The sequence below is a fragment of the Natator depressus genome, chromosome 21 (genome assembly GCF_965152275.1).
Source record: "Natator depressus isolate rNatDep1 chromosome 21, rNatDep2.hap1, whole genome shotgun sequence".
Taxonomy (NCBI): Eukaryota; Metazoa; Chordata; order Testudines; family Cheloniidae; genus Natator; species Natator depressus.
The window spans coordinates 1,077,533-1,093,766 of record NC_134254.1 but is presented as its reverse complement, the minus strand read 5'-3'; the positions used below and the strand labels follow the sequence as shown (position 1 = coordinate 1,093,766).

Below are 16,234 nucleotides of genomic sequence, written 5' to 3'. Positions count from 1 at the left end.
CAGTAACAGGGTTTGAATCTTTTACTTTTAATCAAGGGCCTATCCTAAGATTGACTTAATACGACAGCTGGTTCAAAACCAAGCAAATCTTTGGCAAATGCTCCAGCATGGAGATGGGTGTATTTCCTTCAGCCCCACTCGGTACATCTCCCCTCAGGCTCAGACATAGTTCTTACATATCGAACAACAAATAATTATTAAGAACACACACAAGGCAAGCCAGTTGCCGAAAACTAGAGGTACGTGTTATCACACATTCTCAATAATCAAACAGCATTGAGCCCAGGGTATAACTACCCTGTTGGGTGTAAGTTAGACACGTACACATATCTAGGGTTGCTAGTTTACAGTGATATAATATCTGATTCCTTGTGAGTTAGTTAATAACCGTTTTGGAAAGTCTGACTTCCCAGTGCTGAGCTCCAGGACTGATCAGATGGAATGAATCATCCAGGCTAAACTTGAACATGAAGAACGCCCCCGTTACACATCATGGAGATTCTTTCAGGGGCCCATGGAGCCCCTCTGGTTTAGGCACAGAAGCCAAGAAGCTGCAGGCTGTACTCTAATTTTAGGGCTTCTCTCTAGCGCCGGGCAGAGATTAGAAACAATAAAAGAAAAGGAGTACTTGTGGCACCTTAGAGACTAACAAATTTATTTGAGCATAAACTTTTGTGAGCTACAGCTCACTTCATGAATGCATCCGATGAAGTGAGCTGTAGCTCACGAAAGCTTATGCTCAAATAAATTTGTTAGTCTCTAAGGTGCCACAAGTCCTCCTTTTCTTTTTGCGGATACAGACTAACACAGCTGCTACTCTGAAACTAGAAACAATGGTTCGCTTTTGTTGGCAGCTCAGTGCCACTTACTACTGAACTTCCAGAGACAGCGTTTCTCCCCTATGGAAAGGCACCATCTGGTAAATTTAGTTGAAGCCATTCCCAAGGAGTAGTGCAGTGGGAGCGGTCTTGGGGAACATGGGCTGGGACGTACATGAGGGATATATAACCTAACAGCCTCTGCCCGCAGACCATGTCAATGGATACCTACAGCATCTCTAATCCTTTCTTGGTTTGCTGGCCAGGCTCCATTCTTCTTCAGCCTGTGCTCAGGATTACTGTACCTTCTGTAAATTCAGGGCACAACATCAGAGAATGGGCACTTACCCAACTTCTCCCTGAGAAACCCAACCTCCCCCCAACAGTTGCTAACTCCATCCTTGACCACCTCCTGGAAGAATGGGCAAATAGTCTTTGACCAATGGCCAACAACGCAGCTCCACCTCCAGCCACCAGGAGGTGCTGTATTAACAAGGAAACTTACATGTCTTCTATGTATGGGGCAAAACTGTCTCGTCTTGCAGGCTCATGCTAGTAAGAATCCAACCGAAGCCTGAACTTACGCCTCTTGCTTTAAGTGCCAGCAGCCGCCAAGGTGTGGGGTGTCTGGGAAGGCCTGCAGATCAGCCCAGGTATTGCACAGCTTCTTAAATGCAAGGCTCTCGGAATGTAAATGGAAAAGCCATTTCAGCCAAGCGTGTGGCGCCGATCTGCACAGACCCACGCGGTCTCCATGCTGCACGGAGCACAGCACTGCACTCACCTGGTGGACGATGCCGGCTCTGTTGTTTGCCTCTGTAGCCGAGCGTGCCGCATGATATGGTCTTTCATGGACATCTGGACCTCGGCTGGGATATCCGGCGAGGTGTGGCTGATCTTCACAGCTGCCTCCAGGAAGCCAAGCGTGCCTGTGTCCTTTAGCTTGTCTGCCATGGTCTCCTGGTTGCAGGCCGCCTCGCTCTGGGAGACGTTAGAAGAAATGGCCTTGTTCCTCCAGGGCACCCAGCACAGCTTCCAAAAGAGAAAGAGAAAAACTGCCACCAAGGCGAGGCCACACACACTAACTATCACTGCAAGGAGGCTGATGGAGAGCTCTAAGGGCAGGAGAGGTGAGGGTGACACAGAGGCAGGGAGCAGGAGGGGCAGGGAGGGAGAAGAGGAAAGAAAAGAAAAGAAAAGATGGCTGTGAGAAAGCTGTAAGGTAAAATGAGAAGATGGTCCAAGATGGCTTGTCTTGTCTCTACACCGGGCCCTGCAGTTCTGTGCATGACCGGTGAACACGCACAGGTCCCCTGTCGCGCGCTGGACTCAGACAGACTGAGTCAGCAGAAGGGGCAGGGACGAGAAGGGGCGGGGGCTGCAAGGCTACCAGGCAATAGCGATCTCTGCTGTGAATGGTTCAGAACGCTCAGATTCAGGGGTAAAACTACATTTGATCTGGCTCATTGGCACTGTCAGATATTGAGTTTGCACTTGGGTTTGTGTCCCTAGCAGGCCGCTTAGCCGCAAGCCTGACTGCAGAACTGCGGTGGGACCGAGCTTTAATAAACCACCCTGGAGACGCACCTTTCTGCTGTTATGGCAGAACGTGCCTTCCACTGCAAAACACGGGCTTTCTGATGTGCTATTAAAAACCCACTGCCATGACTCTCAAAGGCAGGCTGGTTATTGGCCTATTAAAGTGCACCTTCCATCCAGCTGTGCTCATGGAGAATACAAAACCACAGGCTGCTGACACAGTGAAATCAAATAGAGAGGGAGGTTTTATAGCAGGCAGTACATGTTCTCCCCTGCATTAAATAAAACAGACAAACCCAAAGTGAAAACTGACACTGTCCTCTGGCTGTTTGGTCATTTTCCCTTATATGGTGTAGGTTTCAGGTTTTAAATCTCTTCTCTGGAGAGGGAAGAGGGTTCATAGCAATAGTGGAAGAATCATGGAACTAATAAAGAGCATGCACATGACATGGGGTTTAATAGGATCCACAATATCTCAGAACAGGATAGGACAGTTTATTTTTACATCACTTTTTGCAGCATATTAATGGACAAATCACTGACATAACATCGTAGGAAGATTCCTCCCCATAGCCTAGATTCTGGCACTTTGGCATATATGAAGAAGAGACGGCCCACTCAGCATCGACGTGTGCCCTGGGACTTTGGGAGCTGAGGTAGGTCTGTGCACAGAGTTGCAAATAACCGTTCTGGTAGTTTTGGATTTGAGTACACAACTGCAGATTTGTTCCCCTGCCTAGCTGTGCAGCTTAGTGACCATTAAAGTTATATTCCAGGATCTAGCCAAGACTCTCAGGTGCAAAATGGGTAACAGAAAAACGGGCAAAAAGGGAAAAATCTCAATGTTCCAAAATGTGGTCCGAAGTGAAACTGTGCCCCCTGTTGTCCTGTGTCCGTGCAGACAGTCGGGCCATGGGTTGACATGCAGAAAATAAAGCTCACACCATCAGTACCCAAAGCTCTCAAGAACCTGGGCTGCCACAGTATTGTTAAAAGAAAAGGAGTACTTGTGGTACCTTAGAGACTAACAAATTTATTTGAGCATAAGCTTTCGTGAGCTACAGCTCACTTCATCCGATGCATTCAGTGGAAAATACTGTGGGGAGATTTATATACATACAGAACATGAAACAATGGGTGTTACCATACACACTGTAATGAGAGTGATCAGGTAAGGTGAGCTATTACCAGCAGGAGGGGGGGTGGGGGGGAGGGGGGAGCTTTTGTACTGATAATCAAGGTGGGCCATTTCCAGCAGTTGATAAGAACGTCTGAGGAACATCTATATCACATTGGTAGCTGTGCAGTGTATTTTCCACTGAATGCATCCGATGAAGTGAGCTGTAGCTCACAAAAGCTTATGCTCAAATAAATTTGTTAGTCTCTAAGGTGTCACAAGTACTCCTTTTCTTTTTGCGAATACAGACTAACACGGCTGCTACTCTGAAACCTGTCAGTATTGTTAAGGTATTTACAGAACTAAAACTAACACTTGCTGAATACCACAAACCCAGTCAAGCCATCGAGATACTCGAAGGAATATAACAGAAGCATCTGCTGGAAGTTCAAACCATCTGGTGTGAAGTGGAACTAACGAGACCCACTGGGTACCTGCCTACTTTCCCCACACTGCACTGCGGGGCAGACTCTGAGCTCCTTGCCCAGTTCTCTCGAACCATACCTGTGTGAGGAGCGCCAGGCCTCTGCTCTACCAAAGGGGCCAGCACAATGGAGCTCAAACCACCTCCAGGAAGCAAAGAGACAGAGGCTTTCATTGGTTGGAACAGCCCTTGAGAGAGCAACCATAACTGTGGCCACCCCTGGGCAGGACTCTCTCGCTCTCCCAGGACAGGTGTTGAGGGAAGAGAAGGAATGATGGAAAGAGGGAGAGACGGAGTGGGATGGGTAATGACAAGAACAGGTAAAGAGACACCCTAGGAGGAGGGAGGGTGGGTACAACATCTCAGGGAAGGAGCAGAGTATACAGAGGTTGTAACAATAAACAGGAGAGTTGCACAGAATAAAGAGACGTGAGGACAGGACACAGAGAGCAGCTGGACGGGAGAGCTGGGGCTGATCAGAACCCTCCCTGCCTACAGTCCCAGTTCGGGGTGTTATTTTCTGCTACCGCTGGGCTTGTCACACACAATGGAGAATCCGGAGAGTGTGCTGTTTTCAAACCAGCCTTTTTATTGCTGGTTGAGATTGAAGTGCATTGGTAGAAATTTATTTATTTGCTATTTATTTGCTATTTTTTACAATTGGCATAAATGTGTATGAGTGTACAATACCTGTTTGCACTATGCCTAAATCTAGATAATGCCAACCACTTCTCACTTTCATGAGCTCTAAAAGGTTCTTAATTCACCCCAAAACTGCAATTTAAAAATAAATCACTCCAAACCTGTTATTGAGCAGCTGAGCCTTTATCAGACAATCCAGGCAGCTTGCATCTGTTCTTCATTGCAGCTGTTATAGAAATAAGCCTTGAAATATGTCTCACCATAAAATACAAGGTCTTTCCATGAGTTCTATTCCCTTTGATTCTATGTTTTACTTTAGATCTAGCCATAATTAGATCTTTGATGTTAAAGGCTAGAAAAAAAATCTATAAAAAATGAAGGGGGTTTAAATGTTCATATTGACAAAACACCTGAATCTAAAAATGAAATAAAGAAAATCACTTTGTTGGCATAATGAGGGAACCTGTTCATATTGTTAGCTGTCGCTGGCTTGCTATTTGGGAACACAACTGCTATTGGATCTACATGATTTTTAACATCAGTTGAAATAAGCAAACAATTCTCAAACAAGTGTCATATATACACAATGTGACATTTGGATATCAATAAGCTAGCGCCACTGAGATAAAGAAACCTCTTCAGGAGATACAGCTTTTTGTGGTTCCCAGTGTTCCATGTATCTTAACTGTATTAACACCTAGGAGCTGCATCCCAATTGCATTAACTATCTAGGTTGCAGGCTGTCTAAGAGAGCTGGGGAAAGCTTCTTTGCTACCCACAGGTTAATTGCCTTGAAGGAGGCATGTAAAAGCTGCCAGTGAGTGAAGGAGCAGGACATGGAGAGAATAAGCACCCACCTCCCACCTCTCTGAATACTGGAAACCTCCTGCACTCAGCTACTCTCCTTCGGCAGCCCCATGAACAGTCCATGTCTGAGTCTGACTGTACAGATTATCTTATTCAAGCCATTGCAACCAGAGCCTTGGGAGAAAGGGCATGTCATGGGCTGGTGAGTGAATGGGTTTAGTCTCATTTAATAATAAACAGAATTGCAAGACAGATGGCGGAGCTTCCTAGGAGACTTGGCTAATTGTGTTCTCAACATCGCAGAGTTCCAAGACACCGATCTACTGTATTTTGAGCTAAGTCCTAGAATTTTTCTCAGGGTTCTCAGTGTCAAACACAGTTCTGTACGAAAACATAAGGAGTTGGGTTGTTTGAAAATGTGTCTTTGTTGCTCCTTTTCTGGCACTTTCCTTTGCAAATGGTTTTTGAAATGAAGAAATAGTTTCCACTACAGTTCCTTCAAATCCTTGTCAGAAGTCTCTAGCCCTAAGCCTGGAGATATAGATATGAACACACAGTATATTAGCATCAACGACACGAAGTTACCATGTGGTGCATCCCCTGAAAGCATCTTTATCCTTATTATTATTCCTATGATTAGCAACAAAAATAAGGACATTTGTTGCTGGCCCTGAGCTAAGGCCTTGAGGCTGAATGAGAAGTATCCATATCACCCTGCAAGGGGACAGCAGAAATGAGAGAGCAAATCCTCAGACAGTTCAGCTGTCTGACAGGAAGTTTTAAAAGGAAAAGAGTTACAAAATCCAACAGCCCAGCCTGGCTGCATCAGGACAAAGCTGCTTTTTGGATTTACCATCAGGAAACCCAAAATAATAATAATCATAATTCCTCCCCTTAATGTGCATTCCCTCCTCTTGATTATTTAAACTACCTACAGTGCATGATGCTATAAGGGAAATAAGCAGAGTTGCAATGCAGAATCCATCACTGATAGAAGTGGTTGTGTTGCAGGAAACTTCTCCTAAGACATTTCTTTCATGCCATGGAATTATGTAGGACTCACAAATCTGCTAACACACCATAGCTGTTAATGAAAAGTTTCAGAAATAATGAATCATCAACTCTGAAAACTTGTTGCCTATTTGAGAAGGCTCCACACGTCTCCTTGCTGAGCTGGCATTCACAAGATTTGACAGGATTTAGAGATGCTTTTATGCATGAGCTCCGAAATCCTTCCTCTGGCAGCTCACCTAAAACAAAGGAGGATGGGACCAGGAGTTTACAGATGGTGTTAAAAAAAGAGCCGGCCTCAGAAAAACATCAGCTTGTTTGAAGATGACATTGGATTATCTGAGAACAGATTTAACAAACAAATATTAATTTGATGGAGTTGGACCATAATTAAGTCCATGAGTCTTAAACTGGGGCCGTGAAAAGATCAGGTACTCTAAAAATGTTATTGGACCAACTTCTGTTGGTGAAAGAGACAAGCTTCTGAGCTTACCCAGAGCTCCTCTTCCGATCACCTGAAGCAGGGGAGCACTAGGTGAAGAAGAGCTCTGGGTAAGCTCGAAAGCTTGTCTCTCTCACCGACAGAAGTTGGTACATTAAAAGGTAATATCTCCTCAACCTTGTCTCTCTAATAGTCTGTGATCAGCATTGCTACAACAACACTGCAAGTTACTTAAAAGACATTTAGTGTTCCACAAGGTATGTCTTCGATGTCCTTTCGTTTACAATGAAAAATCAGAAATTCCTTCGCTAACAGAAACTCCTGGTCAGGACCCTGCGGATAGAGGTTGCTAGGATATTCCTGCCATCAGAGTAGATGGGAACCACGTGAAGATTGCTCCTGAGAGGCACTGGGGACAAGAGGAAATTCTAGCTTGGGGAAATGATCAGCCTGTGTGTTCATATCGCTCTGCCATGCGCAGCACTTCGGGGCTGCCTTCAAGGGCTGGCTGAGGGCTGGCAGGTCTGACAGTAACGAAGGGAGACTCCTCCTGACTCAAAGCACAGCACAAATAGTCCAGCCATTTGCTTTGGCTTAAACACTTCCCCAGCCACACATGGGAGTTCCCTGGAGTCTTCCCTCTCTTACAGCATTTCCGAGAAATCTGCTACTCAGAGAAATTCACCTTTTCCCCTTAGAAAGGACTGTAAATTATTAACTAAGGCAAACTACTTATTGGCCGTATTGACACTTCATTACTGGAGAAGCAGGACGTACAATTCCAGAACGGCTTCAGCAATGTATCACGAGGCTCTTGTGACCCTGTGGTGGGACGGTTGTCATAATCAGGCCTACAAATGTATACAATGTCCCAGCAACCAATCACAACAGATGCTGATGGGGAAAAGTGCATAAGAGAGACAGACGGACTGAATCACCCCCAAAGCAGAAGGACTCCTGTTTGCAGGTCCTTACCTCACTAGAACACAGAGAGCTCTCTTGGAGACCGCCCATGGTAGTGCAGGCTCTTTAGGGTCACATTTCCTTACTGTTTAGGAACCCTGCAAAGGGTCCCTAAACTGCAGCTGGGGCCTCAGCATCCGTTGGGTCCCCCACAGCTCCCGTTTCCTGGACAAATCCCCCTCAGGATCTGCAGCAGTCGCTGTTGGCCAGGTTACCGGACATTCTGGCCTCCCTCTCCTTGCGCTTACACCTTGACCCTTGTGAGATTTCCAGGGTTGGCTCCACCCCTATAGAAAAAAAATGCTGCTGTGTCCTACAGTGACGACCCAAAAGTGAGTGTCTACCGCAGCATCGCTGGAGCTGTGTGACTGAGCACAGGGAAAGCACCCTGGACCTTCAGCTCTGGGCACAGGCTGCTACCACCTGCGCTAAAGCAGTAACCCCAAAGTAGGGTTTTAGGCTAAGACACCAGATGTGGCTATAGCACACTGTGCACCGGGGCAGCTGGCAGCAGCTTGGCACCATGATGGTAAGATACTGGTGCTGAAGATTACAGAGCACAAAGCCCCCCATGTTAAATGACACAAGAGGAGTGAAAATTGGCCAACTGAAAATGTTGTTTGCCTCAGATGTTTGCTGCGAGCACAAGGAAAGTCTTGCTCACACTCTTGCTCTGCACCATCTTGAATGTGCTTTGGTTTTGAGAAGGGGTGAGGGGATGTTCACTGGCTGGAGGAGGCCAGGTGGTACAGAGGAAGCTACTGCTAAATGAGTTTTTATCACTGTTTATGCAGTAGGAGGAACAGTTAAAACATCAAAGAAATTGAGTCAATTTTGTCTCTGATCTCCCACATCTGCATCCTGACACTAAGGAAAACAATGAATCAGACGAGTCCTCTGAGCCAATGAAGAGTCTGGATCAGCTCATCACCAAAACACCACTGTGCGCTCTTGTTTTCCTGCAGAAGTAGCTGTCACTTTAACAGAGCAGCGTGGGAGACAGTGGCCAGAGGGGTGCAGCTCAGGAGCGGCGCATGTTGTGTGAAGGCAGCTGGAGCCACCCTAGGAAGCTCTGGGTCCCTTTTGCTCCCTCTGTCCAATGGACACAGCACACTCAGAATCCTGCTGGGACTGGTGCACAGAGCTCCCCGTAGGCCCCTTCCATGCAGGGTCGCTGCAGTAGCTGGCCCCTCTTTCTGCCCGGTTTCTGTTCAGGTGCTAAGAAGCTCTAGCTACACTGCAGAACCGCCGTCAAGCTGCCAGATGCCCCCAGCTGCCTGCACTAGCGACTGATCTCAGAGGGCGCGGTCCATCTCCCCTAAGTCACTTCCCAGCCAGACCCAAACCAAACCAGCATCATGAAACAGGCATTGCTCTTTGCAGAGAGTGGCATAGCTCCCTGGGGTCTGCTGCCGAGGAGGCAGCCCAAGTGAAGCAGCTCACAGGATAGCCCCACAGTGTCAGTGGGCCGGCACCCCGATACAAAAGTCAGTGCAAACTGCTCTTCCAACGCCTTGCCAAGTGGCCTCTGTGTCACCTACCTGCTCCCATGTGCAGCCAGTGACCCTGCTGGGAAGTACCTGTGGCAGGCTGGCTCCCCTTACAAGCAATGTCCCTGGCTCCTGATCCAGGGCTGCTCATGGCTGCTGAGAAGGTGTCTCATCCACATGCCATCCCCCAGCCAGAGGCTGCCACTGACGCCAGGCCTGACCTTGGTTGCAGCACGCAGTCTTGGAATGGGAACGCTGGTTTGGAGACCTTGGCAGAGACAGAGCTTAGCCAGTCTGGTGGCCGATGCAAGTAAAAAACAAGGAGGAGGAGATGGCCTCCAAAAAGCCAAGGAAACAGCAGCAAGTCCAGAGCCCCAGGGCATTCTCTCCTTCCTGAGAAATGGAGCACATGATCAGCTGCTGCCTCAGCACAACAACACGGTGCCTGGCACAGTCAGAAGCAGGGGTGACTGGGAGAGCCGCGCAAGGGCCATGTCACGGGCTCACCCTACAGGGGAGCAGGAACCTGGCTTAGAAGCCTGGGCATCTGAGAGCAGGCCATCCCCAGGGTCTCAACTTGGCAACCACAACTTCCAGCCTCAGCGACATTGGGGATAATGTTTGGTTGGAGACTCACACACTGAAATGTCCAATAAAGAAATCTCTTTGTCATGGAAACAGCCTATAGAATTTAATGAGTTTAAACCAATAGAGCCCTAGAGGAATGTAACAGGGTTCTAGAGAAAGGGTGCTAGAATCGTTCAAACTGAACTGAGAATGATCTCTCTTCTCTAGTTATCTGTAGCTGTCTAGAGAATTACATTCCTGTGATTGATTTGTCTAGTAAACCTTGCAGGATTTACTCAAAAGAAAGAAAACCAACCAACCAACCTGTGGGAAGGTTTCCATTCTCTATTCCATCTTGTGGGTCTTTTCCAGGAGGGGTGCCCAGGAGATGGGATGGACTCTGTGGGCAGACAGGACAGTTTGGAGATTTCCACCTTCAATCTAAAAGCAAGTCTGTGCTATTTGCAGAGGCAAAGGGAGAGCCTTTGTTGGGTTTGTCAAAGCCCTTCCTGCCCCCCTCCCTCCAGACCCCCTGCCCAGGCCCAATGCCTTCTGAAGACCCTGAAAGCAGCTCATCAATAAAATGGTCCGTTTTGTTTCACCTTGAAAACATGTTAGGAGAATATGGTGTGATTAAAATGCAGTTTTTATGTCCCTGGTGATTTTATGCTCCCCAGGCTTGAGTTACCAATGGAGATAATTAGCAGAGTCCAAACAGAAAACGAATTAACGCTCCAGACAAAGCCCCAATTACACCAGTCTATTCACCGCAAGACAATGCTGGGCTAATTATGGCAACCCTGACTTTTATTACTTTGAAGTAGCTTTCACCATCATTAAGATTCATAGATGATTCTTAGTCTGATGTGAAGAGTTCTACTGACTATATCACTAGCTATAATTTAGCTTTTCACCCAACCGTCCCCGAGAGAGAAAAGAAAAGAAATTTGGTAGCTCACACAACATTGTAGCATCTCGGGGTCATTCTAGCCACGTGGGAAACTTCATTGTGTACTGTGGAATGCCTGCATGCCTCCCAGGGAATTGTGGGATGCCTACCAACTGTGCAACACGCTTTTGCCATGCAACTGGACTCTGTGTGGACAGAATGCGCCGAGTGGGATGCACGCTGCAGAAACAGTTTTGTTGGTGGCACTACACTGACCGAGCTTGTGACAGTACAACTTTCTAGTTGGCCTGGACTCTGTGTGTTGAGAGAGAGAGGGAGGGAGAGCGCATCTCTCTTGGGAATGCTTCTCGCCTGGTAACATTGCAAATGGCCTAGTGAGAGATGAAAAGTCTTGGCACCGGGAGCAGGTGTGGCTGTTGCATTCCCAGCTAAGATTTTCTTTCAGATGAAGAACTGGCTCGGAGCTATACTGGGATGTGACAGCCACCTGCTGAGGAACACCAAACTCCATTACAGGAGAGTAGGAAGAGTGAGAATATCTCAGGTGGCTCCTTTTAAGACATAACCTCAGAGCCCTTTGTCTTGATGTGATTCCGAAGCATTTGGATACTTTCAAGTCAGTGAGACTGATCAATAAAAGTAGTTTGTATAAGACAGCACCTTTTAGCTTCCCAGCTCTGCAAAGATGTTACCTAATTAGTCTTCACAAAAACCTGTCAAGTGACCTTGGACAGCACAAGTCATTACAAAAACCTTACAAAGCAAGGCAGAGTCTTGGCTGCACTGTGCCCACTGTCCATGGGCAAGGATGCTAGTACAGCAAGCCAGCCACCACCACTACCGACATGGCAGGGCCTGGCGGAGTCCTGTGAGGGCCTCTCTGTCATTCAGCACCTCTCTGTTACAGTAGCAGCTATGAAGATGTATGGGTCTATCTCTAGAGCTTTTGGCAATCAGACTGTGGGTTTTTGTCAGATTACTATGAGAGTATATGGCTAGGGGAGAGGCAAAGACACTCAGCTGCTATGGCAGCCCATGTGGGACACACACCAACTGGCAATTTAATTCTTTTTCCACCAAGCACCACCAGCACTACACATCTGAAAAGCTGGACTTTGCTATCTGTGTACAAGGAGCTGCTGGGAATCTCAGGCACAAATGGGTTAATGAAAGAGAAGAGCTCACCTTGAATTTATCCATTAAATCTCAGCTATACACAGACATTGGCCATTGGAGCTCTGCCTTGTGACCTGTGCAGAGACACCCAAGGAAGCAGGGAAAATATGGGATAGAAGCATAATGTTAACAAGAGGAAAAGAAGAGCACCCCAAGGAACAGCAATCACAGACCACCTGGGTAATAGGGAGTGGGCCCTGCGGAAGCAGGAACCCAGCTTAGACTAAGCTCTGGAAGGCTCAGAGAGGGGGATGAAAGCAATGCGAAATGAAGACCTCTTTTTACCAGGGCATTTAAGAAGAAAATCTGATCACCTTTGCCCCCCTTATGGCTGCGGACTCCCAGGTTCAGGCCTGCACAGGGCCCAATAATCTGCAATCTCCCCGATTGGGGGTAAAAGTTTAACAGGTCAAAGTACAGACATTGAGCTATGGGGATATGTTGTCCATATAATGGCTATGTTCAGGTGTAGAGTATAATGAGCGGATACGATGATGAGGATGGATCTACCCTCATTTGGTGGGATTTAATGTTCAGTGAGTTTATGGTTCCCATTCATATGGTCCAATGGAAAAAGTCTCTCAGTCCTTTTCCCATAGTTGATGCACGATGTCGTACTGGCTCACACCTCCTGGTACTGTTGGTGGCCAGTGATGTGTTCGATGTAGATGTCCCCGGACCATCGGATGGTGTCCGAGACCATGAGGCGCCGCATGAGCCGTGCGTAGCGTCGACCGATCCCACAGGTCCACAGCACACGCTCGTTGCAGGAGTCCGACGATCAGGGCATCCATCCGCACCTTGTAGCCCTTCGCTCTCAGGGTGTCGGCCAGGGGGGCGTATTATTCCAGCTTTTTAATGCTTCTAATTCTGATTAACTGGCTGTGTTCTCTTGGTGTCTGCAAGCTACGAAAATATCTCCTGAAACATTCTTGAACTAGAAAGGTTATTTGCATCTGTTGCTTCCAAGTCTAACTGCAGCTGATTTGCTTTTCACAAGCCATCGAACAGGCTGGATGCCTGATGTGAATGTGTTGTTAAGCACCAAAACTGTGCTCCTGTAGAAACAAGCCCCCATCAGGTAGAGGCGAGGGGCACAAGTGATGGGGAGATATTTCATTAAGTTCTCGGCAGCAAAACAGGTCAGAAAACAATTAGGGACCGGACAGAGCTTTATCCTCCTTCAGACATTCTTCCATCTTGTGTGCTGTAATAAGGAATGCAAAGCAGCCCCTCTCTGAATGGAGCTTCCATGTAGCAGCCACTCAGCCAGCAAATGGCACTCAATGCGAACTGAGATTTGGCCCCACAAGTCCCCAGGTTCTGAGCTGGGTGTACTTGGTTTTCAGAACAGCTTCTGTTCAACCAGTAACTTGAATGACAAGAGCAAATGTCACCAGTCACTGTATCTTTCCCACAGTAGCAACTGGAACTAACACAGGTTTATACCTCCAGGCAAGGTGAGGTACTTCACAGCCCAGCCATCTGAGAGACTTGCCGAAGAGCAAGTGTTTCCATTCCTAGAACGGACAACAGGGCAAACCTTAGTAAAAGGCAGCTGACCCCCCAGTTACCGAGTTCTTTGCCAGTGTGACCAGGCAAAGAAAACAAATCAATCATTTTCTTTCCCCAGGAGTATATCAGACATTTCATTGCCCAGTGCAGGGCAGCATTAGGCAGTAGCCACAGAGATACCAAAAGGTGCCAGGGAATGCTGGGCTTGTTGGGGAAAGCAGCCCAGGAACCCAGGGGGGCTGCTTCAGACGCACCATGCATGGTCTCAAAGGAGCAGGGCACATTTTCAAACTGTTACAGCCTGTAGAGGAAGGAGTCTTGGTTTCGGCAGCTCCCTATCATAGAATGTGGGCTGAATCCCATTCTCAGTTATGCTTGGGGTCAATCCGGAGTATCTCCATAGGAGTCAATGCAGTTCATCTGGATTGATACCAGTGTAAATGAGAGCAGAATTTGATCTGGATAGCTTTATATGAAGCATTCTTGCAAGGTTTAGCTGTGTGCATATCTTCCAATGGCTGGCTCTCCCTTCCCACAAGGGGTGGGGCAGAAATCTCCACAAGGAAAACTTCACTGATACCCTGCTGGGAGAGGCTCAAGGGCCCCTTCCAAGCACTACAGATCTGAGATCCATGTGGCAAGGAACCTCCCTTCATCCTGGACCCAGGAGCCACCATGCATAGACCCCACCCCTCCTTCCTGGAAGCCTAGCTCCCTGTGGCTGATTCTAACTCCCACTGAGATTCTCACTTGGGAAATCCAGGGGCTCTGCAGTACCATGAAGAGTGGCTCCAGCATGCAGGGCCCCGGTGGAAGGGCATTGGCGCAGGGATGCAGAGCTCTACACACAGAGAGAGCACCCTTTGTCCCTGCTAAAGAATGTTCCACAACACTGTGGAGACACCAGGTCCTGGAGTCAGCTACACCAAAGTTTCAATTACATAGAAATGACTTCTGAAAAGTTTAATTTACCACTACAAGATGAGAGAGTTTATTGGAATGCAAAGCGCCAACTTCAAAGGCTGGGTTGAATCAGAGGATATTTTGAGAGTAATTATATAAGATTATTGCCAGCTAAGCATGGAGACAACATGCTTTCTAGGGAGAGCTTGGAGGGAGCTAGTGGCTGGATCTAACCAATCATGTTCGGCTGCCCAGAGCATACAAGGCAACCTCACATTTTCAGTCCAAACCACCCTTGTTCCATAGGCAGCTGCAGTTTTTCCCACCCTCTGTAATTCTTTCTTGGGGTGTTTTTATAGACTCCAGTGCCTGAATGCCACTGACTCAAAGATGTGGCTTTGAGGTCCTTTCCATGAGTTCTAGAGCTGGTAGAATAATTGGAAAAGTGGCTCATTAACAACTTTGTGAAAAGTGTTCTGAGTTCTACGTCGGTTACTCAGAGGGTGAAATTATTCCTTCTTCATGAGTCTGGACACTAGTTTATTATGTTTCATGAATTTCAACTTGAATTATGATTAATCCAACTGCATAATTCATTATTTGTAACTATTTTGCTTCAGAAGCTTCATTCAGCAAACAGACATCAAACCACGTGGCTAGATAACCAGTCACAAACCACAAAAAATTATTAGCAGACAATGAATAGTTTAGATATTCTGTCAATCACACTTTGGATACAATTGCAGAACTCATCTCTTTCCCCACCGCTCTGTTCCTGTTAGAGCACAGCACTGTACAACTGACATCTTTTGGACTCTGGCTTGGAGTCAGGCGTATATAATGCATTAGTTAATAGGGTCCCAATTAATGGGTGATTTTTCCATAATGAGTGTATTACCGCAGAGGGTTTGTTGTCACTATGACCTGAGTAAATGAGATATTTCTTCTGTTGCTTGCAGCACTTCTCATCCACACCTATCAATCCGCTCTCACTGATGCCCCGGATTCCAGACTTGGGACCTAGCCACATCAGCTAGGTGATGGGCAACTGTATTGCTAAAGTAGGCTGTGACAACCAAGACATGGAAAGAGCATGGGGATGCATCAGCTGGGGACCATCAACCAAAATGGGGAGAGACTCATTGAGCTGCGCTTGGTTCTGATCTTGTTCCTGCAAGTAACCTGTTCCCATACAAAGAACCACGGAATTCACCAGATGGCAATATGAACACTCAGGTTGAGCACATCTGCATTAGCTTGAGCATCAGGTCACCTGTCCCAGAATGAGATCCTATCATCCTGTAGATATTCTGCAGTGACCATAACACTTGCACTGCTAAACTGAAATTGAAATTGAGACGATCAGCTTTAAACAGAAGATGATAGAGAACATTAAGAGTATAAAACTGAAAACAAAGGAGTACTGTGAGAAATCCCAACAGGAACTAAGGGGCAGATCTGCGACACTGCCAGAGGCAGAGGAAGGTGAGATACAGCTTGGTTCTGAAGGAGAATGAGCAGCGCTCAGAGACAGTGTGATTCAAGTTGCAGCCGTCACAACTGGATATCAAAATAGACAAAGCAAGAAGTGGATAAACCAAGAGATGTGGCCTCTCATTGAGGAAAGAAAAGTACTGAATGGAAAACTCCGGAATGCTAAGACCAAAGAACTACTGGAAAAGGCAAAGGAGGCATATAAGAAAGCAGACAAAAGCTGTGAAAAGCAACACAAGGAAGATAAATGGAGATATGCTGGAGACCTAGCAGCTGAAGCTGAAGCTGCTGCTTTGATAGAAAACCACAGAGCTGTTTATCTAGTGACCTGGGTAGAAATTTCAAAACAGGACATG

The 16,234-nt window shown here is 47.0% G+C and overlaps 1 protein-coding gene across 7 annotated transcripts in view; it reads right to left on the bottom strand.

Annotated features, from left to right (window-relative positions):
- The window catches only part of SYT6 (synaptotagmin 6), a 110,252-nt gene that overhangs the window by 51,830 nt on the left and 42,188 nt on the right, over positions 1–16,234 (bottom strand). For 3 of the 7 annotated variants that reach the window (XM_074936021.1, XM_074936018.1, XM_074936020.1), the window contains exon 2: positions 1,603–1,850. In XM_074936021.1, coding sequence (XP_074792122.1) covers positions 1,603–1,772 — 170 coding nt within the window. In that variant the 5' untranslated portion in view covers positions 1,773–1,850. Of the gene's footprint in view, positions 1–1,602; positions 1,934–4,761; positions 4,821–7,835; positions 7,962–10,204; positions 10,238–16,234 lie in introns of those variants that run through there. The other 4 variants (XM_074936017.1, XM_074936016.1, XM_074936019.1 and 1 more) reach the window with 4 other exon arrangements.